The sequence below is a fragment of the Clytia hemisphaerica genome, unplaced genomic scaffold (assembly GCF_902728285.1).
Source record: "Clytia hemisphaerica strain Z4C2 unplaced genomic scaffold, Clytia hemisphaerica genome assembly, whole genome shotgun sequence".
In the NCBI taxonomy this organism is placed as follows: Eukaryota; Metazoa; Cnidaria; class Hydrozoa; order Leptothecata; family Clytiidae; genus Clytia; species Clytia hemisphaerica.
The window spans coordinates 53,556-78,262 of NW_027103889.1; the positions used below are offsets into that span (position 1 = coordinate 53,556).

A 24,707-nucleotide genomic window follows, 5' to 3' on the forward strand; every position below is an offset into this window, starting at 1 on the left:
AGCGCCCGAGATTGGCAAAAAGATTGAAGGCCTAGTCATAATGGTAGCACAAGTTGTGTGTTGGGACCTCCTTCTGTGTCGCATGTAAACAAACCGACGCAGACAGCAGGAAAAGGATAATTACAAGGTCTCAAAAGAAGGTTGTCTATTGCTCATTCCGACATTTTAAATTTTCCGGGGGTTTTGTTGTTTGGAATTGATTAACTAACAGTTAGGTAGGGTCAGGGTTGCTAGTAACGGCTTGTCACTGTGCCGGGTGCATACTCGGCGCCTTGGGCCCCGCAGGGTTGCTAGTAACGGCTCGAATTTCAGTCAGGTTATAAGTCGATGTCGGAATGAGCAGTAGACAACCTTCTTTTGAGACCTTGTAATTATCCTCTCCCCAGACAGCAGAGAGCAGACAGAGGGGAAAGAAGACGAAGATTCCAGCCAGACAGAAGGCCTCTCTTTTTTATTTGGAAATGTCTAGCAAACTGTTAAACTCAATTTTCCTTTGGGTTGATCCTGAGCCATTCGATATTGGAATTCTTCCTCATCCTGTTCCTGTCAAGTTGACACACCATGTAAGCTTTTTTTTAAATGTTGTTGTCATTTCTTCCTGTGTCCTGCAGTTGTGTTTAACTGTAGCATACTAAGATCTTGCAGTATATCTTAGTATTCTAAGACATAACATTATTATAACATCTTTTTAACACTCATAGACCTTTTCGCCTTTCCATCCGCCATATTGAATTGTATGCAAAAATTATGGTTGCCAAATTGCCGTGGTGAAATTTTTTTAGAAAGTATGCAAAACATATGCAAAAAGAAAGTATTAAACAAAAACTTACATGCATAATTGGCATTATATTAAAGTGTAATCTTGTAGAAGAAAGATTAAATTTGCTTCTCTTGAAAACTAAAAACAATTATATTCACTCATCTCTTAGAACAAGCACTTCAAAAGACCAGGCGTCCGCGCTCGATAGGATCGATCATCGGAACGGCTCGATGACGGATCGATATGTGATCGATGGATTACTTATCGATCCGGATAGGAGATCGATGGAAGATTCAGCCATTAAAAAGTCTTGAGTATCGATCCTTCGTTGATCCATTATTGAGCTAGTATTTCAATCGAGTATATCGATTCGTCATCGATCGTTAATCGATTCGTCATCGATCATTAATCGATTCGTCATCGATCGTTAATCGATTCGTCATCGATCGTTAATCGATTATGCATTGATTATAAATCGATTATGCATCGATTATAAATCGATTATGCATCTATCATGTATCGATCATGTATTGATCATACATCGAGTCCGTAAATCCTCGAATAAGCTTATTTAATTTTTCAGGCTCTAATGTTGAAAGTTTCCCGACCTTTTCCCAGAGCTTTCTTAGGGTGTTGAAAGAAAATTTCTACATCGGGTGCCAGATAAGTACCGATAAGTAAATCCGGTTTGACGCCATTAGATCGATATGGATCGATTAATCAATATAAAAAAACGGTCGATATTTTGATTGGATCGATAGAGGTGTTGATAGGTAATCGATAGGTGTCAATAGGTGTCGATAGGTAATCAATAGGTAATCGATAGGTGTCGATAGGTAATCGATAGCGAGAAAGATCGATTAATATTAGAGCTCGATTTTTAGAAAGAGTCGATAGGGTCGATAAGATCGATAAAAGATCGATGATAGATCGATGATAGATCGATGATAGATCGATAACTAATCATAAGCTTAAAAAAATCTTGAGTATCGATCCTCTATCGATCTCCTATCCGGATCGATAAGTAATCCATCGATCACATATCGATCCGTCATCGAGCCGTTCCGATGATCGATCCTATCGAGCGCGGACGCCTGGAAAAGACCATAACATTAGACAGAAACTCAAACTGAAAAATCACCCGCGAAGGTAAAAAACAATCCTTATTCGGCTGACGGCAAATTATTCTCCTGGGAATAGAGCCGCCAAATGATGAAATCAAAACATTGATAAAGTGTGACGTCATAATTACTGCTTTCAGTTTGCGTGTTTTGAAAGTTTGATGTGTGTACTCCGTCTTCGTGGAATTTTTTAATGGCATGAAAACAGAATATGCAATGTCTTTAAGAACAAATTCCTAAAAGGCTTTTGTTTTTCTGTAAATATTTCCTTTTGGATTAAGAAATTCCATCTTTTATTGTTCTAATGATTACAATATTTATTTATAAGATGCTTTGTTGTCTTTTTAATCTTTGTGTAAACTTGCATATGTTTTGCATACATTCCAACTAAATCCAACCACGGCATTTTCGTTCCTGTATTTTTGCATACAATTCAAGATGGCGGACAGAAAGGCGAAAAGGTCTAATTTCAAGTATATAACACCTTTCAGGGGTCCCTCGACAATGAAAAACTAGCCGTATTGTGTAAGGGTTGCGAAGCGATCCAGACTCCACCTCAATTTGCAAGTTGCTAGCAAAATAAGAGACACTCTAAAAATCCCTCTAATAAAGCCGCTATAGAGACAGGGTCGTAAGAGCCTTAATGCCAAACACACCACATAATCCACGGCGGCACAACACCCGCCGCCGCCCGCGCATCACTCCTTTTTTCCTTCTAGTTATTCTAGTGTAAATGGTGCCTTAATAAAATCGAACGATATTTCGTCGAATGATCGAACATTTTTACTCAAATCACGAATCGTCTGTCGAAATCATCAAAACATGAAAATAAAATAAAAACAAAAATGTACAAAGACAGTAAGGCTGGAACATCGATTTTTGAGGATTACGATTTTACCAGCTTTTTAGCGATTTTTGCCTCGCTAACCCAAATCTCGCAACCTCTTTATCTTAAAGGATGATCGAAATTAGAGTTTTTCAGCGTTCCGAAAAAAACGCAAAGCAGAAATTTTTTCATCTTCACAGGATCGATTGTCAACAACAAAATACATCTTTTGGTCTTTGGGTTTGTTTCTGACGTTTTTCCTTCAAAGAATATCGATCACTTTCCTTTTCCCCTTGAGCGCGCAAGAAAAAAAGATTAGCTCGCATTCTTGCGCGGGCGAATAAAGACGAGGCGGCAATCTTGCACTGAGGGTGCTACTTATAGTTTCCGCCCTATTTTGCGCCCACCATAGAATGGTCCAAATGATAAACGATGTCGTTCTGTAAGTGTTTTATTTTCTGATAGATACAAATAGTATATTGAATACTATTAAGTTATTTATTTAAATATTTTTGAGCCCAAATTTAAATATCTGGTTAAATAAAAAACAAATGACAGCAGTTCTGTTTTTCCCTCAAACCCCCAGGAAAAGTTTTTTTGCCGACAAATTTTGGAAAAGAACTCCCATAGGAATTCCAATTCATAACCCGATTGGTTCATTTCAGAACGGCTTCAAGAAAGTCATAATGGCAGATAATTTTAAAAGTTTCTCTGAGTAAATGTGTGTAATTTATTGATGTTGATGGCTTGTTGATTCTTTAAAGAAAAAAGATAACAGGTATAGCTTTTTCTAATCCTGGAATATCGAGGTTCCAGCTACACTGAAAGATGGTTTGTTGGTTCTTGGGTAGTTTTGATTTAATTCTTGACAAATTCGACAAATTTAATTACCTCTGTACTGGGGGGGTTTCAGGGGGTACCCGATTCCGCAATTCCGCCAATTTTTTCTTCAATTTCCGTCAAACCGTCTTAAATTGAACCAAAATTCCGTCACCGAAAATTCCTTTGAAATTCAATATTTTTGTCGAAAATTCCGCAAATTTTGAATATTTTTTACCAATTCCGAAATTCCGCAAATTTTTTGCTAAATTCCGTTTTTCCGCACTAAAATTGTATAATTTTCCGTCTCCGTCAGAGAACCCAATTCCGTAATTCCGTCTAAATTTTCGCCAAATTCCGCCACTCCGTCCGAAAAAAGGGCCGATTCCGCTCCTCCGCCAACCATGAAACCCCCCCTGTACTTCTTTATCATAGAATATCCACTTGATTTTGCAAGGTAAGTTTCGTCCTTATCTGATATTCTGATGGCAGATTAGCAGCCACCCACGCTAAAGCTCTAAAGGGAGCGGGGCCAATTTCCCATCGGAGAGGAATGATAGTCAGCCTTTGATGTGCCGCATCCTCAGTCAGGTTGAACAGTCCTTGCCCGTAAACGTAGAAATATTTCAGTTGGACCCGCCAATCCCCGAAAACGAGGGCTGGGTGTTACCAGACCTCCCGCCTGCTGCAAAATTCTTTGACACAGTCTCACAAAATTCCGTAATGTAAACCTTCCAGATATTGAAAATTTTCCCGACCTTCAGAGCTTTAGCGTGTTGGAAGAAAATTTCACCATCTGGGTGCTAGATAAGTTTCGTTCACTAAATGAGCACTCCTTCCGCCCGCGCGACTTGCAAAAACCTCTCATTGATTGACCTTATTTTTGATATATGATACTTGCTGTTAAAAGTCGTGGGATGATGAAGATCCTTTCTGTCACCGTTCAAACTAATTTTTTTTCATTTAACAGCAAAATAAACATTTAAAACGGAAGAACCACGGAACCACTGCTTAGATTGCTTAGATGCGTGCCGCCCACGCGGCAATCTGATAAACTTCAGGTTCTAAGTCCGTGTTTCGGCTTCCGGTAATTTTTTTACTGTTAACTGCTAGGGTACACCATTTTAAAACGGCATTTTTCGCAGTCCTAGCTACCAAACCGAGAAAGTTTTCGTGGCTTTAAACCGAACCATTCAAGGTCATTTTGATAAAATCATTGGTTTGAAGATGTGATTTATATAGCAAATTTTATAGCAAATTTTTGCTTGGGATAGAAGTTAAAGGTACGTGCACAATATAGCAAAACTGCTTCGCTCATAAATTCGCTTCGCAATAATGCCCCTAAACAAATTTTTTTTCTTTTAGTTAGTTTTTTAAATAAAACCCTTTCAGTCCCACGGAAGCCCACAGCAATTCCTTTGTACCCTTCATTATTTTCCAGAAAACCATACAGGTTCCTTACTTTCTTTATGATCCATACCGTGTATGGTCCTAAATCCGACAGCCCTGCCTAAATCCGACCCCCCAAATAAACTGCTATGAAAAATATTCTATGTTTACAAACATTCCCTCTCCAAGTTGAACAATAAACTATTGCAAGAACTCTCGAAACAAAACATCTAACATGACTATAATGTCAAGCTGTCAATTAATGTGATCAAAAAAGTGTGAGTTGTTAAAATGATTACCTTCATTATTCTGAATCCGTTGCTCAAGTTTAAAACATTAGCAATTTTGTAATAAAAAAATATGTTTTGTATATATAAGAAGCAATTATTGTGATTAGGTTCAATTGGTTCAGACCGCCGTACATTGTACGGTGGGTAGCAACTCCAGAAGTCAGGCAACTTTTGTTGACGTCAAACCAAATATTTCATTTTTCCGTGAACTTTGAACCCTTCGAATTTTTTTTCTGTGTATGATAAAGCGTTTCGGTTTTTACTAAAAGAAAGCCCGTGATCTTAGCTTTCCAGCGGTATATAACACTGTGGACTTGGGCTAGGCTGGACTTAAAAAATTGTTGGTTTGCCGTCACCCGACTGACCCTACCTCGAAACCTGCCCACCCAAAAATTTGTATTGCCATTTTAAAGAAGATTTTTTTTCCTTCAAAAACTTCAAACAATAAAAAATCAAAACTCGTATCTTGTTTGTCTCAAGCATAAGAATCTTAAATTCCCTGCTAGCACTTCTGTTTTTTATTCAAAATTACCTAAATGTAAACAAACTGTTAACCCTTCCATGGACAAAAATTTCATAAATCGCCAAAATAAAAAAAAATTCCCAACGACCGACCCACCTCCAAAGTCTAGGGTCGGGTGACGGCAAACCAACAATTTTTTAAGCCCAGCCCTAGACGGCAAATTGGTAAAGTGCCGAACAATTTTGAAACATTTTCAAAATTTTTTTCCAACGGGAGAAAAGAAAATGCAACTACAGTATCGATGAACAAATGTTTCTGGAAATGGAGGAAAATGTAGTTGAAGGCTGAAACTCTGTATGTTTATCAGAAAAAGGGTGAGGAATCCAAAAATCACAATCGCTAATTTTAGTTCTTTGATTTTCATGTAGTTTTTTTTCACTTTTTTACTTCTTTAGCATGGAAATGTCCCAAAAAAAGTTTATATTTCTGCCGAAATGGGTTTTCTTTTCATTTGGGATTTCTCCTTTCAGAAAAACTTATTCTTTACTTATAACTTTTTGTTCTTCCATTTCCAGAGGCCCCTTGAAAATGGGTCCTATCACCTTTTTTGACTTATTTCAACCTTTTCCAAGCTAATTTTCTTCAAAAACAAAAATAAAACAATGCAATGTCTTCTTTTTTCAAAAAAAGATATATCTTTCGTTATTTTTTACAATATTTTTATATAACCATCAAAGAATTCTCCCTCCAAATTTCAGGTCTCTAGCTACACTAGAAAAAGAGGATATATGCAAAATTAAAGAAGCCTGACTGGGAAATATCTTATTTTTCTTTTTTGACACATTTTTCGAATTTTTCCAAGCTATTTTCCTAACCTTTTTTTGACATTTTTAGTCAAATTTTTGACACTAAAATTTGAATATCTTTACAACCACTTATCCTCTGGAGGCCTATGACCCCTCATTTTTTTTCTTTTTCAAAGCTCTACAAGATAAGATAGGTTTTAAAAGAAAGAAAATTGTAAAATTTGAAAAATCTTCTGGAGTTGCTACGGTGGGTAGTCAGTCTAAACTTAAACTCCTATATCAGGATTAGAAACTAGGCTAGTCTTACCTCTTTTATCTTTTCCTTTACAAAAATATTTCTATTTCTATCCATTTATTTGCATAAGCCTAAAAAAGCTAACATCGCAAATATTTAACAAAAACTTGTTTATAAAAATAAAAAAGTATAAAAAGGAAGAAGAATATTATACAATGATAAATAGTTATACAATAATGAATAGTAAGACAGTAAAAATAATAAAAAATGTTAAAATATATTGAATAAATAGTTTATTAGTTTAAAAATTCTAAAAAAAATAAAAAAAGGGGCAATTCGAAAAAGTTGGTGATCATCAAGGTACCAAAAACTTAACAAAAGAAAATTTAACGGGGAAAAAGAAAACGAGGGTATTGAGGAGTGTAAGTGCTCAAACCTGAAGGTAAGGATAAACAGAAAGGCGGGAACTTAAGAATCTCCAAGTATAGGTGTTCTTAGTCATAACAAATTAGGTTTCATATGATTTTTCTACTTCTGCTATAAATTTATTTCTATCTAATATTATTTGATATCTTTGATGGTAATTTGTTCCATAAGTCAATGGTGAAGGGAAAGTACGAGTTCTCATAAACTTTCAGTCTGGCATGTTGTCGATTGTATCTAATATTTACACAGCGTTGACGTGCTGGTTTTAATTGATTGTCCACAAATTTTGAATTATTGTTGATGTCAAATAGTAAGGGATCTTCTCAAAAATATAATCGATTTTCGATTATTAAGTTCGATTAATGATTCGACTATTTAATCGAATAGCTGCCGTCGTTTAGTCGAATAGCTTCGACTATTTAATCTCCTATATTCGATTATTTAATCTCCTTTATTCGATTATTTAATCCTTGTATTCGATTAATTAATCCTTGTATTCGATTAATTAATCCTTTTTCGCTTATATCTTAGGGATCCTCTCAAAAATACCGAATTTCGGTAAAATGGTTTTCGGTTAAATTCGGCTGTTTATTTTGGACAATTTTCCTACCCATCGCAAGTGAAAGAGGATAAAAAATGCTAAAAAATGATATATAAAAAAGTACAGGTTGTAATCCAATTTTTATCGATATTTTTGCCTTGAAGTTATCTTTTTTCAAATGCTGTAACGTCAATTTTAACTTCACGTTTCAATGGAAGCGCAATTTCGAAAAAGAAACCCCTTTATTTTACAAATCACCGACACATATCTACTCATTCTCTTTAGCATTTTTTACCTCCAAAATAAATAAAACTTACTGGTTATCCTTGGGAGTTTTTGATATCCAAAAATGAATCACCATTAATAAAAACAAAGTTTAGATAAATAAAGGCTCCCATCGAAAACTGAATTTCGAAGGGAGGAAAGTCTGTAGTGAAAACTGAAGCAAACAAAGCATTCCATTTCCATACATACATACCTCTTACAACCATATCTCAATGTAATAAATTTTATAACTTTCTGTTTTCAAAGTCTTTTCCAAATATGAATAATATCACAATATTTTAGGTTTAATTTTTAGAAAATGTTTTCTTCTCAAAACCAAACTCACAAATGAATTCAATGTTTTGATTGCAACATTTTCGAATCTTTCGAATGCGTGACGCAATTTGATTGGCAAAAAATAGAACTCGCGCGAAAAACAATGCAACGACTTCATTTTTTAAATGACAAAAAGTGAACATCAATTCTGCGCGATGATTCGATCTCTTATCTAGCCATTAAAAAAACCTAGATGTAAAATTCGAATCCATTTTTGCAAACAGCATAATAGAGCATGACGTAACTTGTAAGAAAATAATGTTGCATTGACCAATCAAAACGCCATGATTGACGTTTGCGAACAGAACAATAGAGCAAAAGATTGTTTTCTTCCTGCTTTTATATATGACGTAATGACGTATTCTTGATCTTGTGAGCGCTCTCCCTTTTATCCTTTTATCTTTTTTTTTGTTTTGCCCTTTTTGATTTGAACATGAACACAACGATGGAGTGCTATTTTCGAATCGAAAAACAATAACAAAGAGATAAGAAGCAACTGTGTTGAGAGGACAGAGGAAAGTGTGTGGAAATTAAAAAGATAGAAAAAGATGGAAGTACTTTATCGTGGAGAGATCGTGGAATTGTTATCCAAACATTAAGAAACTTAAAGATGATGCGATAATGTGATTCACAAAAGGATTATTCTATCATTTCATAATTTATGATGCCCCTTGGTAGATCAAAAATCCTTAAAGGTAAGAAGAATTATGCAGTCATTGGTTGATTTGACTACGGCTTTTTGAAAATATTTTTTCTTCTGTCTTTCAAATCCACAGTAGACAAAGGCTTGCTTGCGCTGTTTTCGATCTACGTAAGAAAAAATAACCGATATTCGACTATGTTTTGGAAAAAATTCGATTATATTTTGGAATCAAAAGGATTAATTAATCGAATAATAAGATTAAATAGTCGAACCGAGGGGACTAAATAATCGAACTGAGGGGACTAAATAATCGAACTGAGGTGACTAAATAATCGAATTTCGATTGTTAAATAATCGAAGTACTTCGATTATATAAGCGAATTTTTCGCTTAAATTCGATTATTTAAGCGAATTTATTTTTGAGAAGATCCCTAACATCAGACATGCTATTTGTCTTCTAGTTTCCAATGACTGCAGTTTAAGTGATTTGATCATTGGACTGAAGACATATTGCCACTTGTTTTCCACCCAACAAACCGCCTTTCTTTGTACCATTTCTAAGCTGTTGATGAGTAGCTGTGTACTATTTGGACTCCAAACAGAGCTAGCATATTCCAAGATTGGTCGCACAAATACTTTGTAACATAGGAGTTTAGATTCTTTGTCAAAGTGGTGAAGATTTCTTTGGAGATAAAGACGAACATTGGTTGCTTTTGATATGATGTTGCTAATGTGTTTTTTCCAATTTAGATTTTTTGTTATGGTTACGTCGAGGTACTTTGCTTGGTCAACATTCTCAAGTTGGACACCATGGATGGAATAAGAAGCTTCGATCATCTTTCTTTTGTTTGTGATACGGATAAGTTTGCATTTATCGGGATGAAATTCCATTGACCAGTTATTTTCCCAGTGAACTAAGTTGTTTAAGTCATTTTGGAGCACATGACTGTCTGCTAGCTGTTTTATAATTCTGTACAGTAGAGAATCATCTGCAAAGAGTGGAAGTGACGACTCTACCGTTAGAGGCATGTCATTGATGTAAACGAGAAACAGCAGGGGCCCTAAAAATACAATGCTGACAAGTTGACACAACACATGTGTACATGTACATTGACAATTAATGCCTGAGAGAAGTTTATATCGAAATCTGCAACAAAAACGAAAGTGGTCTCTTCTTCTGATTGCTTCCCAGCACTCCTTGGCAGCTGTTTATCGAATTTCCACCAATGAGGTTGCCACATTTCAAACGGCCCTTCTTTTTGGCACCCGTGGCCTCTCAAAAATCATTGAATAAAAGAAGAACTTAAAATCTTTAATATTTTCATTTTGAAGAATAGGTGCAAAAAAGTGAAACATATAAAAGTTTAATTTTTTATTCAGTGAAAATTCCAAGCACTTTTCTGTGGCCGTTATACGGCCAGAAAACTCAATTTAAAAAAAATTTTGAGTCATAAAAAGTCGGAGAAATATAGACAGTAAACTAGTAAACAATAGTCAAAGTTATTTACTCTATAATCAAAGGTAAGCTCAATTTCTCTCGCATTCTTTATATCTTTCAACATACAATATAATATTTTTTCTTCTCTCTTTGTGTGTTTTTCTCTCTTGCCATTCTTTTGACGAAATCAACATCAAAACATTCGAATCGAAGGCTCATTAGAAAAATATCAAAACATTTGTTTTTTTAGGCCATTTTTTTATTGTTACCTACAGTTTTATTTTTTTATTCTATTGCAGAGTAGAATTATTAACCGTTTTATTGATTTACTAAGAAGGCCGCTAGAAATATGTTCCATTTTCTGATCAATTTTTCCTTTATATTCACTTTTAAAACTCCAGATTTGTTAGAATAATATCGAGTGGAAAGTACATTCCACAATGTTTGCTCCTTTTTTATTTTGAAATCTTACTTTAATAAATAAAGCTTTGTTTCTTTTGTTCTTGAAGCATTTCTTTTGTTCTTCAAGCAGTATTTCTTTCCATCAGGAGCCGTAAGCTTTAAAAAAGACCTGTTTTAACCAGTCTAGAAGGGCTAATTTTCTAAAATTTTCTCCCGTCGGAGCCAACCATCGTGGCGCCTCCTTAGACACTAATTAAGGGACACTAAACTACGGCCCTATCATCCTAACACCTACCACTTTCAAAGTGGAGCCGCAGCCCCTTTCCATGCATGGTTAAAGTGTATTCTATTATAGTTACTAGTAAATGATAATTTTGTTTATGTTACGAAAGAAAAGTACTTATTCTTGTTGCATTTTAATTCTTGATATCATTAATAAACTCTTAACTAGGAGTCCGTTAGGGGTGGTCTCAGATAATAGCAATGGCATGGCTGAAACTCTATTTTTCTAGATAAAAAAACGGCCAGTGGGAAAAGTGCTTGGAATTTTGCCTGTCATTGTCTCAATCGAAATGGGGGATTTGGAAAATTTTCTATGTTTAGTTTTTTGCACAAACCCCTGTAACTATGGGCGAGCACCCCGTTGCTAAGATGTTGGCTTGAAATCGAAAATGAAACCACTCAAAACGAAAGTAAAATGGGCCCGTACTCGAAATCCTGTAATCTTGATATACAAGTTTAACTCTATACTGGTAGTCGATTGGGTTAGCGAATTCCTATCGTACACGACATGTCAGGCCGCCTTCATGTATACACCTTAGGCGGAATAAGGGCAGACTAGGTACGCGTGTGTTCTCTGATTCCCTCCCCTCAATTGAACGATCAAAAACTAAAACTAAAAGAAAAACTCCTGGAAACAAAAGCCAAGCGAATGGAAAGTATTTCATCAACCTTGTTCCCAGCATACTATCCGCTTTTCGACGTTTACTGATTAGGCGCCAGATATTCTCTGCGGCGGCAGCGGACGGGGGTACTTGGTTTGCAAGGTGACGGGTATAACCGAGCCAAAAGTCGACAAATCGACCCTTTGAGAGAAAAAAATTGACCTTTTTGGGACCCTTTGAGAGATTTTCGCAAAAATTTTGCGCGATTTCCCCCCTTAGAGGTAGCCCCAGGGCTCTTTTGGTTGTGCGTGAATGCGTGTTGACTGCGACTGACCACAACACCCTTGTGAGCACGCGTACATCCACTGGACAATTGTAAGGTGGTAATTCCATTTACGGTGGGATTTTGTACGGTGTTTTCGATCTAACCTAAAATACCACCGGATACCCACCGGACTCCCACCGCACTCCACCGCGCAATGTACAGCGGTGTCCAGGGTCGTCTTTGATTGTTATTGATTACTTTCGATAACTTTGACAACTTCGATAACCAATTAATTATTTCGATAATCAATTACTATGAAAAAAACTGTCCTAAAACCAAAGCACAAAAAGAAGCCCCTTTATTTCCCAGCCATTTTCCCTGTCAAGATCTTGCATAATGCATACCTTTGTGGATCCGGGCTTCAGACTATTTCTTAGTATGCTGTTGGATTCCAGTGGATTGGGTGATTGCTAGAGGAATGGGGAATATGAGAAAAAGTTTCAAATTTCATCTACCAAATAATTGAATTAGGCCTGGCCTAAATATCCCAAATATCTTAAACTACAGTAAAATTGTTTGAGAAAATGGACCTGTATGATAAAGTAATTCTAAATTGGGCGTTTATGAATTTTTGTGGTTGTTAGGAGGGGCGTTGAAAGAAGGGGGCTTTTATTAAACAGTTTATAACGTTTATAAGGTCGCTTTAGTAAAATGAATGGGAATCTCATTTTGCCTTTTCATTATTGTTTGAGTACGAATGTTGACTCAGAGATGTAGAAACTGTCAAACTCAGTTAAAATACTTAACATACTACAACCTCTTACCTCTTTCAGGCCAAATTTTAGAAGGGCAAGGCAGCGTCTGTTGGTGGCCAAAAAGGGCACTTTTTCCAGTGCTTTTCCACTAAAAAGGCTGTTTTTACCAATATCTTAGTAATTTCAAGAGGGGCAGCGTCCGATAACCGGACGCTTAAAGGACATGAAAAAGTGCCTATTACTACAACCTAATACAAGTCAAATATACCCTCTAATGTTGACATCCTTCATCTTATTCGGGACACCCTTCTTTTTTTAGAGCTGAAAAAAGTTGAAAGGTCAAAACTATTTTTCTTTGCTTAGTTGTCACAGTCAGAGAGGAAAAACCCTTTTTCAATCAGTGATTCTAACTTTCACGTTATTCCTTATAATAAAGAATGGTGTCGGAATTAGATAGGGATGTCAATATTAGACCAACTTACGGTAATTTATTAATCAGTCGTAGTATACTTTGTCATCTTAGTATGTTATGGTTTATGCTGGAGTTAGGCTCGGTTGGTTTTTTTCATTATTCAGCATTATTATGATTAGCTATTAGATTAAAGTTCTATATTCAACTATAAAAGCTTCTGCATCGCATAAATGAAACATCCTTTGTCTTTTGACAAATTTCCTTTCATAAGACTTCTAAGCCAATCAAAAGACAAGCACAAAAAACTTTGCCAGGTCTCTCTTGGCAACCAAATCTGCTGCTAGAGTCATTGTCATCATAAAAATCATGCTTGGATTCAGCAAACAGGTGAGCTGCCAGATTTCCAGGCTATTTGAAAATGAAAAAGGTGGAAATTGGAGCAAAAAAGGGAAGTTGATATCTGACTCTTCAGAAAGAAGAATGTAGGAATTTAAATTGACCAAGGAAAATTCTAAATCTTAGAATTCACAACTTTTTTCTGACAATATTAAAGATAGAAATAATTAATTATTTCTTTCTACTACTAGAAATTCAATTTATCTTTGCATTACACTGAAAAAGCTGAGTGTGTTTTTCTTTTTTAGAATTTGCGAAAGTTGTTTGCATACGCTAAAAATAAAGGCAAAAGTGGATATCCCAGAATAAGGTATGTATTATGATTTATATGATGCTTAAAAATTGCAATTAGATAAAATGATTAAAAGATGAGGATTCAGGAAATGTCTTTGTGACTATGTTAGTGATATCATCATTGTTTGATCTTTGACCTTTGATACCTTTCAAGCCAAGGGGCGATCTACATGAAGGTATATTAAAATTTGCATACCTGAGGTTTAAAAAAAAACTGTAAAATTTGTGTAAAATAACGAAGTTATATCTCTTCTTTTTTATTGAGCTATTATACACCAAATTTGGCTAAGGCATTAAAAAAAACCTCATTTATTAGAAAAATGTTTTTTTTCACCCAATCTGTATTGCATTTTCCCAATAAAATGATTTTTGAAACAAATTTGATTTATGATAAGTTACACTTTTAGCCTTTCTCCTCTTTCCAATTCTGAAAACTTTAAATAAGGACAAAATACCTATTTGTTTTAGATCTTTATGGAACGATTGAATTATTATTGGAGTAATTGTGTTATTTTTCTTTTTTTTGATTTCTAGCTATTCAGTCTGGAAGCACGTAGCTTGTAACAAATTACAAATTGAAGAACAATTGGCTTGGTTGTAAGTTGTTTTTTTACTAACTAGGGATAACTTTTTGGTTTCCATTTTATTTTCCCTTTTATTGTTCCATTTTTAACTTTTTTTAATTATTAATTTTTGGAAGAAAATGTACCTTCAAATTACTTTTGATGAATTGGGGGATTGTAGCTTAGGCCTGTACTTAAAATAATAATAATGATGAATACAGCCTTTCAATTTGACCAAATTTTTGACATTGTTAGTTTTTATATCCCTTTCATAGTCATACTCTCAAGTACCTAATTTAAACTGTCTGTTTAAAAATCTTTCAATTCTTTAATTTGTTAGTCCATATTTACCTGAGTACGTGCTCTTAGTGGAAATTCTTCAAATCTTCCTTTCAGATATTTTCATACTTGTGAAATCCTTACGGAAAGAAACCAAGAACACCATATGAAAAATGCTGAATCATTCAATACTAAAAACACACAACAACTTGGTAGGTTGCTTTCTTTTAGATGAAGATTTGGAATCAAAATACATTTCAAAGAAAGTGTTCTAAAGTAGATGTTCTCTCGTAGGATCAGCGGGTCCCCCAAGTTGTAACATTTTAACAAGGCTTTTGTCAAACTAATTGTACGGAAGAAGAAATTTTCAGTTAGTGCAGCACCAGTTTCTCAATCTGCCATTAAAATCAGGGGCATAAGTAAGATAATCTCCTTTATTTGTTAGAGTCTTCAAAAGAAAAGAGATCAGTGGATTTGCTGAAGTTCATTCTTTACTTGTTCATCCAACGTGCGAATGTCATTTCGTTGAAGTCAGCTTTGGTGACAGGTGATGAGTACCCTTCTAAACAAAAATCACAAGATCTAGATGGACGAGCTGGAATAGGGTTAAAGGTATGTGGACTTTAGTTTGATTCCCTAAAAAATGTGATTTTTGATAAAAGGAAAAGTATAAATCTTTTAGAAAGCTACATTATAAAAACTTTTTTGTGTCATAATATCCAATACAAATGCATCAACTTGCAAGCTTGACAACTTAAATATTTCTCTTTTCTCTTTATTTTGGTGCTTAGATCTGTCTTTTGTGTGATGTAATGAACAGCTTCTCAGAATATTCACCTGCTCCAAACACATATTTTTTTTAGAGTTTAAATGAGCATGCGCAAATGTCATTCATGGCAAGCAATATGGCGGATATACTGGACCTTCTGGTAGAACCGGATACATTGAGCTCAGATGTCAATGACATGCAATTAACAAGAGATGCTGTCAGTAAATTGGGGTTTCTTATTGGTGCCACTTGTGACGGAAGGTACTGATTTTTTTACACTCAATCCCACAATTTAGGTACCGATGATGTTAATTCGCAGACCCTGGTTTCTGTACCCAATCTTATTTCATGTCACATGTGACACAAGAATCATATATTTCAAAGGTAGAAAAATGTTAGAAAGCAAATCAAAAATTGACTTTTCTTTCAGTTTTGTTGTCATTTTACGAAACAAGTAATCAGCGGTCATTTTTTTTCATAATGTATCTAAAACTTATCTTACACCATATTTCTATTACAGGACAGTCATTCCATTAGATAGTGCAGCCAGTACACAAAATGAATTCCAAAAAGCTGGCTACTCAAAAGTATGTACTGAACTTTTTTTTTGAAATGTTGATCTCATTTAAATAGATTCATAAACTGTATAGCAATAGAAACACCGTCAAACCTTCCTCAAGGAAAGGCTGCTTTAATAATTTTGACTTCAATTTTACTAATTTTGTTTAGATAATGCAGATGTTTAGTTGTCGGCGTTTGCAGAGCTGGTTGAAAGCTCATTTGAAGCGAAATCCCTTTGGAACGTATTCGTGTCTTTCTCTTGGTCAAAAGTTACGCGGTAGAGGATATAGCTGTGGTGATGACAGTAAGTCTGAAAAATAAGTTTTTCTGTTAGATGCTTTCAGAAGTATCATATCGTCATGATAAGAAAATATACGGAAAATCCGGAACGAGTAAAATATTTCCATATTGTACGAGCAAATGTCTGATAACTGGTTTATCGATGACCCAAAAAATGCACTTTTTGTGTTGGAAAAAAGCGCAGGGCAAAATTTTGTAGCAAAATGACGCACGTTATTGCTTCCACCGCTACAATGCAACAACCTCTTTTCGTCAATTTATATTTTGTACATGTAAAATACAAGATATATTGTACTCTTTTTAACCTATCAGATTTCAGATATTTTTTGGATCGCCGATAATATTCAATATTTTACTGCCGTCTGTATCCAGGGACTGAAACTGAACTGACACTTCTGGTCTAAGCTTTTCTTTCGAAATTACATTTCCTATTTCACAAGCTCCAAACTTTCATTGAAATTCTTAGGAGACTTCGGGTCAGATCTTTTCCAAAGATATTGTCAGATCGCACATTTTGATCAGCGGAGTGACAATTTTTAAGAGCAGCTAGACTGTAGTTGACCTTCATTTCACGTTGAAATTTATTGATTGTCTTTACTTAACGTAATACTTTATTTTACGAATATTTTTATACTCTTCAATCAGTCTACATCAAATACTCTTCTCGTCAACTTCTAGGCTTCAACACGAGTTTGAATCTAAGTTTCAACGACGAAAGTTCTACTTCATCCTCGTTCACACATACCCCAACATCCACACGAAATTCCTCTCAAAACTCTTCTTTGCAACAATATGACTGGTCACACATCCAAGAACAAATCAGTAGAGATATCGACTTGACGGCTTCTTTCAAATCATCACAACCAAACATGGTGAATAGGATATTAAGCAACTCTAACTACGCCCCTGAATGGTATGTTCTAACGAAATTTAGTGTTCAAAACTCTATCATTTTAGATGGATTTCTGTTTCACAGGAGTTCGGGAAGCAGATGGTCAATACTAAAGTCACAGATATTATGACGTTTAGTGACGTGATGGTGCGCTTAAGAAATCTTCCATTTTTTCATTTTTTTTATTGGGAGCTAAGTAATTGTTAGTGCATTGGTAATGAAATTTGTGATCTTATCATTTTTTGAAACTTGTTCAGAATCTTTGTAGTTATATAAAAAAATGTAAAGTTTTATTCTTGGAATAAAGCTTTCCAAGTGTATAACCATACTAATTCTACCTACATGTGTACTCGTGTGTAGGGTGGAAAAGTTAGTATGGGCAGGGCACAGACTACTGTATCATGTAAATCTGACTTTCCATTGTTTATCACAGTTCAAAGCGAATCATTTGTAATCAAGTGTGTCATCGAACAGTGGCTCGTACAGGAGACATCCTTTCACACAGCATGGCCAAAGTTCATCGATGTCAACATTCTCATCTCTTCCTTTTATCCTCATTACGTTCGGTAGTCATTGAGAAATGCCATGACACCACCATTGTCCTTGGAAGTGTCGACACCCTCGTTGTCGTTATAGCTTGTGAAAAAATCCGAATTTTTGCACCGTGTAAACGTATCCTTATAATGTAAGTATACCGTTGGCCCTTTTACGCCGGTCCTTTTAAACCAATATTTCTGAACCTGTTTAATTAGGTAGATCACTTATATTGATGCTTAGACTGCGAAAGGTTTTATTGGGGCATACTGGAGAAGTGGGACGGCGGACGGTGGGACGCTCAGGTGGGACGCTCGAGTGGGACGCTCAGGTGGGACGGTAGTGGGACGCTAAGGTGGGACGGTAGTGGGACGCTAAGGTGGGACGGTAGTGGGACGCTAAGGTGGGACGGTAGTGGGATGCTAAGGTGGGACGGTAGTGGGACGCTCAGGTGGGACTGTAGTGGGACGCTCAGGTGGGACTGTAGTGGGACGCTAAGATGGGACGGTAGTGGGACGCTCTCTCGTAAGGCTTTTGTATTTTTGCTTCTCTGATAATTATGTACGAGTAAAAAAGAACTCAATATGAGTAAATGAATACTTTCACAAAACACATATACATGATCTGTTCTTCAGTTTTCAACCTACACAGTATTTCGGCCAAAATATATATATTGATTTTTTTTATCATATAGTGGATGATAAACGAATAATAATAATATTCAAATTGGATGTTTGATCGAAAAGCTACCAAGTAATATGCGTGCGAGTCAGAAATAAACACCGGAAAATGTGTAATCAATTTCTGGCTCCTTATCTTCAGGCTCATATTGTCTAATTTATAGAACAATTTTATTATTTTCCAAACACTTTCAATCCTTTGCAACTTTGTCTAGGCTAAATCTGGGAAAACCTAATGGCCAGTAAAACTTTTTTACCCCCTTTAATCATATATAACAGGTTTCAATAGGTTTTAGATTCTTCACACTAAGGTTTTTATAAAAGTGGTCCAGCAGCAGCCTGACTATATTTCGAAGAGTTTATATTTATTGAGAATAACAAAGTAATCATTCGAATCAGAGGGGTTTCCCCAGAAACACGATTTTGAATTCGAATGAAAAGAACACATTCTAATTGTAATAAAGGGCTTTCCCCTCAGCATGAGTGGGACGGTAGTGGGACGTTCAAGTGGGACGCTCTTTTATTAGAATATTGTCTTTTTGTCTTTATAATTATTTAATGAAAAATGTGAAATCAATTTCTGGCTCCTTTTCTTTTGGTTTGGCTAGTAATTTATAGAACACTACTGTAAGTCTGCGATAACGTATTTCGAAAAAAAAATGATGCACAAACAAATGAAAATAAAACCAAAAAACTCAATAAAAATCTAAAAACAACTTTCAACGATGGACACGCGACTTTAAAAATCTTTAGCCTAGTCAACTTCATAAAATTTGATGAAAGAAGTTTTTGGGCGCCACGTGTATGTTTCACCTCACGGGTTTTCCCTTTCACGTGAACAATGTGGATACTTTTATTATCATGCTGATGGTGTAACCCTTTGTTGTCGATTCGAATGTTTTCCTTTCATTCGAATTTTGAATTCGAAAAGTAAACATCCTGTCTCTGGGGAAATCCCTGTGATTGGAATGTTCATTTTTTATATGATACTCTTTAAAATCATCAGTTCTCGCAGATTTAGACATTTAGCCTCTAGGCTAAAAAGAGCGTTAGAATTGTTGAAATTGCTCTGTAAATTACACAATTGAATTACACAAAAAAGAGCCAAGAGGAGGAGCCAGAAATTGATTTATCTGACTGACTAGCTTTTTGTGTCTTTGTAGCTTCGATCAAATTGATTATGTTATTATTTTATAATCCATTCACTATGAAAAAAGTCAAAAACATTTCGATCGATCTGTGTATTGTTTATAAGTACTTGACCTGTCCCTCTTCACTGTATTATAAAAAGAAAAAGACAAAATACATATAAAAGAGCGTCCCACTACCGTCCCACTTGAGCGTCCCACTACCGTCCCACCTTAGCGTCCCACCTTAGCGTCCCACTACCGTCCCACCTTAGCGTCCCACCTTAGCGTCCCACTACCGTCCCACCTTAGCGTCCCACCTGAGCGTCCCACCTGAGCGTCCCACCGTCCCACGTCCCACTTCTCCAGTATGCCTTTATTGGTCAAAATATTTGTTCCAAAAGTGACGACTTAAGTACCACAGCGCAGCTTTAAATACTTCTTTGTAACAATGGATATGAGGCTGGTCTTAGGTTCTGTATCAATGGTCGAGTGGTCAAGGCGTCAGTATCTCAAACCAGGCGTTCGTTTGCATTTTGCGTTTGTGGTTCGAATCCCCGCACCTCCCAATGTCCCTTTCCTTTCAGATCAGGGTCGGCTGTGAACCCCATGAAAATAATCGAAAGACTGTCTAAAAATACTAGATTACTAGTCTACCCACGCAACATATCGACTCTATCTAGACTCCCATACAGAAACTGGCATAAAATAAAGTATCGAGGGAATGAATTTTAACAATAATTCGTTTATTTCGTTTGTTCTATAGATCATGTCGGAAAAGTTCGTTCAACCTGTGCACACCCTCCAGACCAGTTCTTCTGGGAAAGAACGAAGACATAACGTTCACTCCATACTATACCTCCTACCCAGGCCTCATAAATGATATGAATGCGTGTGGGATACCCCCTGAACCTAACCTTTGGAATAATCCGTTATGCTTCGGTAAGACCATCAACATCTTAATACCTCGCACCCATGTCTCATAATTGATACCACAAAATACTGTATACTAACTTTTCGAATAACCCGCTATGCATTGGTAAAGTGATGTCTCCAATACCTTGTAAAATTGCCCTTTTTATTAAAATTTTGTCACCAAAAACATTTTCAAGGATTTGCGAGGTTTTTAGTTTAAAATTTCCTCTAGAATAAGTCTATCGTAAACTTAAATTTTGTTTCATCTTGCACATCTTACAACACCCCCTTCTCACAGATCCACTGGAAAAATTGGCGAGAATACTGTATCGTCCACGGTAGAAAATTATCCTCCAATTTTTGTCCCCACTGAAAATAATCAAAAAAGCCGATCCTCACTGAAAAATATATTATTTTTCCGATCCCCACTGAATTTTCTGACTTAAAAACAAAATAATTGAAATCCCCAGTCATAAAAATATGGGAATATCAATCCCCATCGAGTTTCAGTCCTTTATTTTTATACCCACAGGCTGAGAAATCCTACCTGTTCTGTGAGAAGGGGGTGTCTTACATTCTTCTTCACCTCAACCAATCATTTCGCAGGCTTGTCACCTGGTGATGAGAAAGAGAAGAAGATTTGGAGTGAATGTCCACCAGAGCAATTCTTCAAATTCGTCATCCCATTTGAAATTGACGGGAAGTGTAAGGTATGTCACAAAAAACCTTTATCAAGATAATGCCACCCTAGAATTATAAGACGTTTATTTAGAGTTAATACCGCCTCTTAGCAAAATACCTAGTTCTTCTTTAGCATTTTCTAGAGTTAATTATATGGTTGATTACATTTAGCTTAGATTTGTAAGGGACGAGCGGGGCGATAAATCCGTAATTACCCCGCTTTTTTGTAATCGCCCTGATGTAAACAAGAATTTCTATTGGTTGAAAAGTATCGTACGATATCTTCAGAGCATTTTGATTGGTTAACAAAATATCGCACAAAACTTTAAGCAAATCTAGATAAGAGTGTCAATCAAATGTTTTTTATAGTTTCGAATGTTTTTATAAGTTTCGAAAAAAAAACAAAAAAAAAACGATTGATTGTTCTTCAATTCATTTTTTGACCATATAATTAACGCGGAATAACATGGTATTCTCGGGTGATTTTGGATTAATAACCCCTCGTTTCATTGAAAACATTTCAAAATGGCCCTCACTACGTTTGGGCTATTTTGAAATGTTTTCAATGAACCTCGGGGTTATTAATCCCAAATCACCCGAGAATACCATGTTATTACTAGTACTAATATGTAATATGATTTCTTGGTTCAGGAATGTCCAGTTCACTTACCAGAAAAATACCAAGATGCACTTCGGCAGCGTGAAAGGTACTTTGTTTGAATTTTATTTAAGATTTTGTTCTTCATAAAAGTTTTTTTTCTCAACAGCTTTACTTTTACTTATTACAGGTTTTTTTTTTTTAAGAAACTAGTTTTACCAAGCAGCCTCAATGTTTCTTAAGAAATCGGCCTTTTGAGCCTTAAATGGTTCTTACATGTTTCTAAACTTTTTGACATAATCAGCCTCATGAAAGGCTGGATTGGAAGGTTCTTAAAAAAACCGAATTAAAAAATGTTATTTTCTCATTCTCAGCCTCAGCATGTTTCTTAGATGTTTCTTAGTTTTTAGGCATTGCGAGCCTCATATTTCTTAAAAGTGTGTTTCTTAAAAAAAAAACGTGTTTACTGCGATCCGTTTTCCTAAAGTTTTTTTCAAAATTGATGAACATGAATTTTTTAAGATTACAACTTAAATCAAAAGTTGTAATGGTTGATCATCCTTTAGGAAATGTTGATATTTTTATATTTGTTCCTTTTTTACAGTCGGGTGGAAGATTGGCATACTATGGTGAGAGACTCGGGAATGAAGCACGACCAAAGAAAGCGTCTACAATCACTTGTTAATGAGAGATTCCAGGTACCGACTGATTCGTATACTAAATTCGAAAATCGTGATATGACAGTTGTAATAAAATATGCTTGCTATAGGCATACGACTTTTGTATGTTCTGTTAGTTAAGAATACTCGCGTTTCAATGACTTTGCTTTTATGTTTTCAGGAATGGCTGAAAGAAAGTGGGAATAGTTCTTTTCTTGAAAGCTTGGCACCGCCTGTACCGCCCACCCCGCCCAGGTGATGTAATGCCATTTGTTAAATTGTAGTTTGGAAGGAGAAGATTAGATAGCTAGACCAAGGTGATACAGTCAATGGTCTGGTTTTGGATATAATAGGATAATTGGATAGAATTATTTCATTACACAAACATCAGCAAACATTCAATAATGGAATCATTCAACTCCATCCAATTCCAATGTAAATTTTCTTTCGACGCACCGTGACTAAATCATTCATGTTTTGTCAGCGTTCAGCAATCGAATAAAATCATTGCCATTGGCGGCAACGATTATAATTTTTCTTTCAATTTTTTTATAGCATTAACAGAATTTATTTAAAAACTGTAATTTTTTTGAAAATATTGAGCGTGTATGAAATTAGTATTAGTAAGAAGTAAATAGATTAGAAAGTATAGATATTTTGAATATGTTTAGAGTTTAGAAATTTAAATGATTTTTATGTTATTTTACGTAAATAAATACTATTTTCAAAATTATACACCAACGAATTTTTGAAATGCATCGAATACACGCTTTTTTTTTATAAGAATACACTTTATAAGAATGTCCATGATGAAAATGGCCAAAAAATTAAGAATATGGTAAGAATATCACCATCATGGAATTTAGCAACTGAACCTAAGAATGCCATGTTTAATGCATTTTAACCTGTAGATTGCCAATTTCGATCTTAACCTAAGAATACCGTAAGAATATTTTTGTATGATTTTCGCCAAAAAGTTAAGAATATCCATGATGAAATGAAAAAACACCATTCTTATAAAAAAAAAAGCGTGTATCGCCGAAAAATGGTGTGATGGATAAGCGTTAAGTTATTCATGTGAAATCATGAAGGGGAGCCACTTAATAATGGTTATTCAAAATTTCAGAAGATAGATTTATTCAGAATTTCGCATTCGTAATATTACAATAATTTCACAATTTTGCTTTCGATCGACCATTTTTTCGACAAAAGATTGAATTCTTTGAATTAATGTTCGATACCAAATATTTGCTTTTACATCTGAAGAGGTTGAATAGGTACAGGGTAATTAAATTTCATGTCATTATTTAATCAGCTAAATTGATGGAAATTTTTTTTAAATATATATGAGGAAAAGTTTAAAGTTTGATTTCTGTAGAGTTTGGATAGTTTTGCTTCGAAGTTTCAAGGAAAGGTTAATCATAAAGACTTTCCTGGTTTAGTGGATAATTCAGATAGCCGTGCTGGTAATAATTGACTAATCATTCATCTACATGTTTTTCTATAAGAACAAAGTACATAAGAACATATGGCTTCGATGGCAAAATATTAAGAACAAAAAGTTCAGCACATTTCAAGGTTTCACAGACTTTTAAACATCCAATTTCTTAGGAAATTGCACATAAAAAGTCACAAAATTGTGAAAATAAAAACATCTAAAAGCTTCAAAAATTTGTTTTTATATGAAAATGTGTACTTGACTTCTGTCAAAAAATAAAACTGTTCAGGAAAATAGAAGAAGAAGCTTCCAAGTTCTCAGTGCTCGTTTGCTGTTGTTGGATTTCATTTTTGAGTATTTTGAGTAGAGAATTTTGTTTTGTGTTTTTTTGAATTGATGTGTTGCCGAATATAATCAGCCGAACTTTTGGCGATCTGAAATTTAATACCTCTGAGAAAAGAAGAACATTGTGAATTCTTAAATGAATTGAATGTGTGAAGGAATACTTTGAATCGATGCTCTAATCAACCGTTTTTTGAAGAAGTTTGCACGAACAAATAAAGTGAATGTGAAATTATTCGGTGACGTTTCATAGGAACGAGGGTTGACTAGACGATGAGGCGAGACAGAATTATAACTTTTGCTACCTTTAAACATTATAATTTAGTCTTGAGTGTTTTTGTTGTGGCGTACGTTACGTTAGCGAGCACCTCACTAAAAGCGAAACACTATTTCAGATACAAAAAGGAAAGTATGTGGTTAGAAAATAAGATGATGTAAAAAGTAAAACTGCAGGGCTTTTTCCTTTTTGGCGCATATGATGATGTCATAATGGATAAGGAAAGAACGTTTAGAATTTAAATTGATATCAATCAATCGATCGAGAAGTTAAGTAGTCTTATTTGACCAGTTAAATACTCACTGAATGAAGTCAGCAGGGAAATGA

At 35.2% G+C, this 24,707-nt stretch overlaps 1 protein-coding gene across 1 annotated transcript; it reads left to right on the plus strand.

Annotated features, from left to right (window-relative positions):
- Positions 1–26: 26 nt before the first annotated feature.
- Positions 27–23,056, plus strand: LOC136808538 (TBCC domain-containing protein 1-like). Its single transcript, XM_067065066.1, has 16 exons — positions 27–99; positions 384–563; positions 13,720–13,781; positions 14,300–14,362; positions 14,725–14,819; positions 15,053–15,219; positions 15,471–15,637; positions 15,897–15,963; positions 16,106–16,241; positions 16,916–17,150; positions 17,563–17,814; positions 20,237–20,412; positions 20,992–21,095; positions 21,718–21,773; positions 22,269–22,362; positions 22,505–23,056. Exons 2-16 carry the CDS (start codon positions 462–464, stop codon positions 22,580–22,582), a joined length of 1,854 nt encoding a protein of 617 aa, XP_066921167.1. The 5' UTR covers positions 27–99; positions 384–461; the 3' UTR covers positions 22,583–23,056.
- Positions 23,057–24,707: the final 1,651 nt, after the last annotated feature.

Coding starts and splice junctions, on each gene's coding strand:
- LOC136808538 (XM_067065066.1), top strand. CDS start 462: ATGTCTAGCAAACTGTTAAACTCAATTTTCCTTTGGGTTGATCCTGAG. Junction 16,242..16,915: donor ATATAGCTGTGGTGATGACA/GTAAGTCTGAAA, acceptor GTCAACTTCTAG/GCTTCAACACGAGTTTGAAT. Junction 22,363..22,504: donor TTGTTAATGAGAGATTCCAG/GTACCGACTGAT, acceptor TTATGTTTTCAG/GAATGGCTGAAAGAAAGTGG.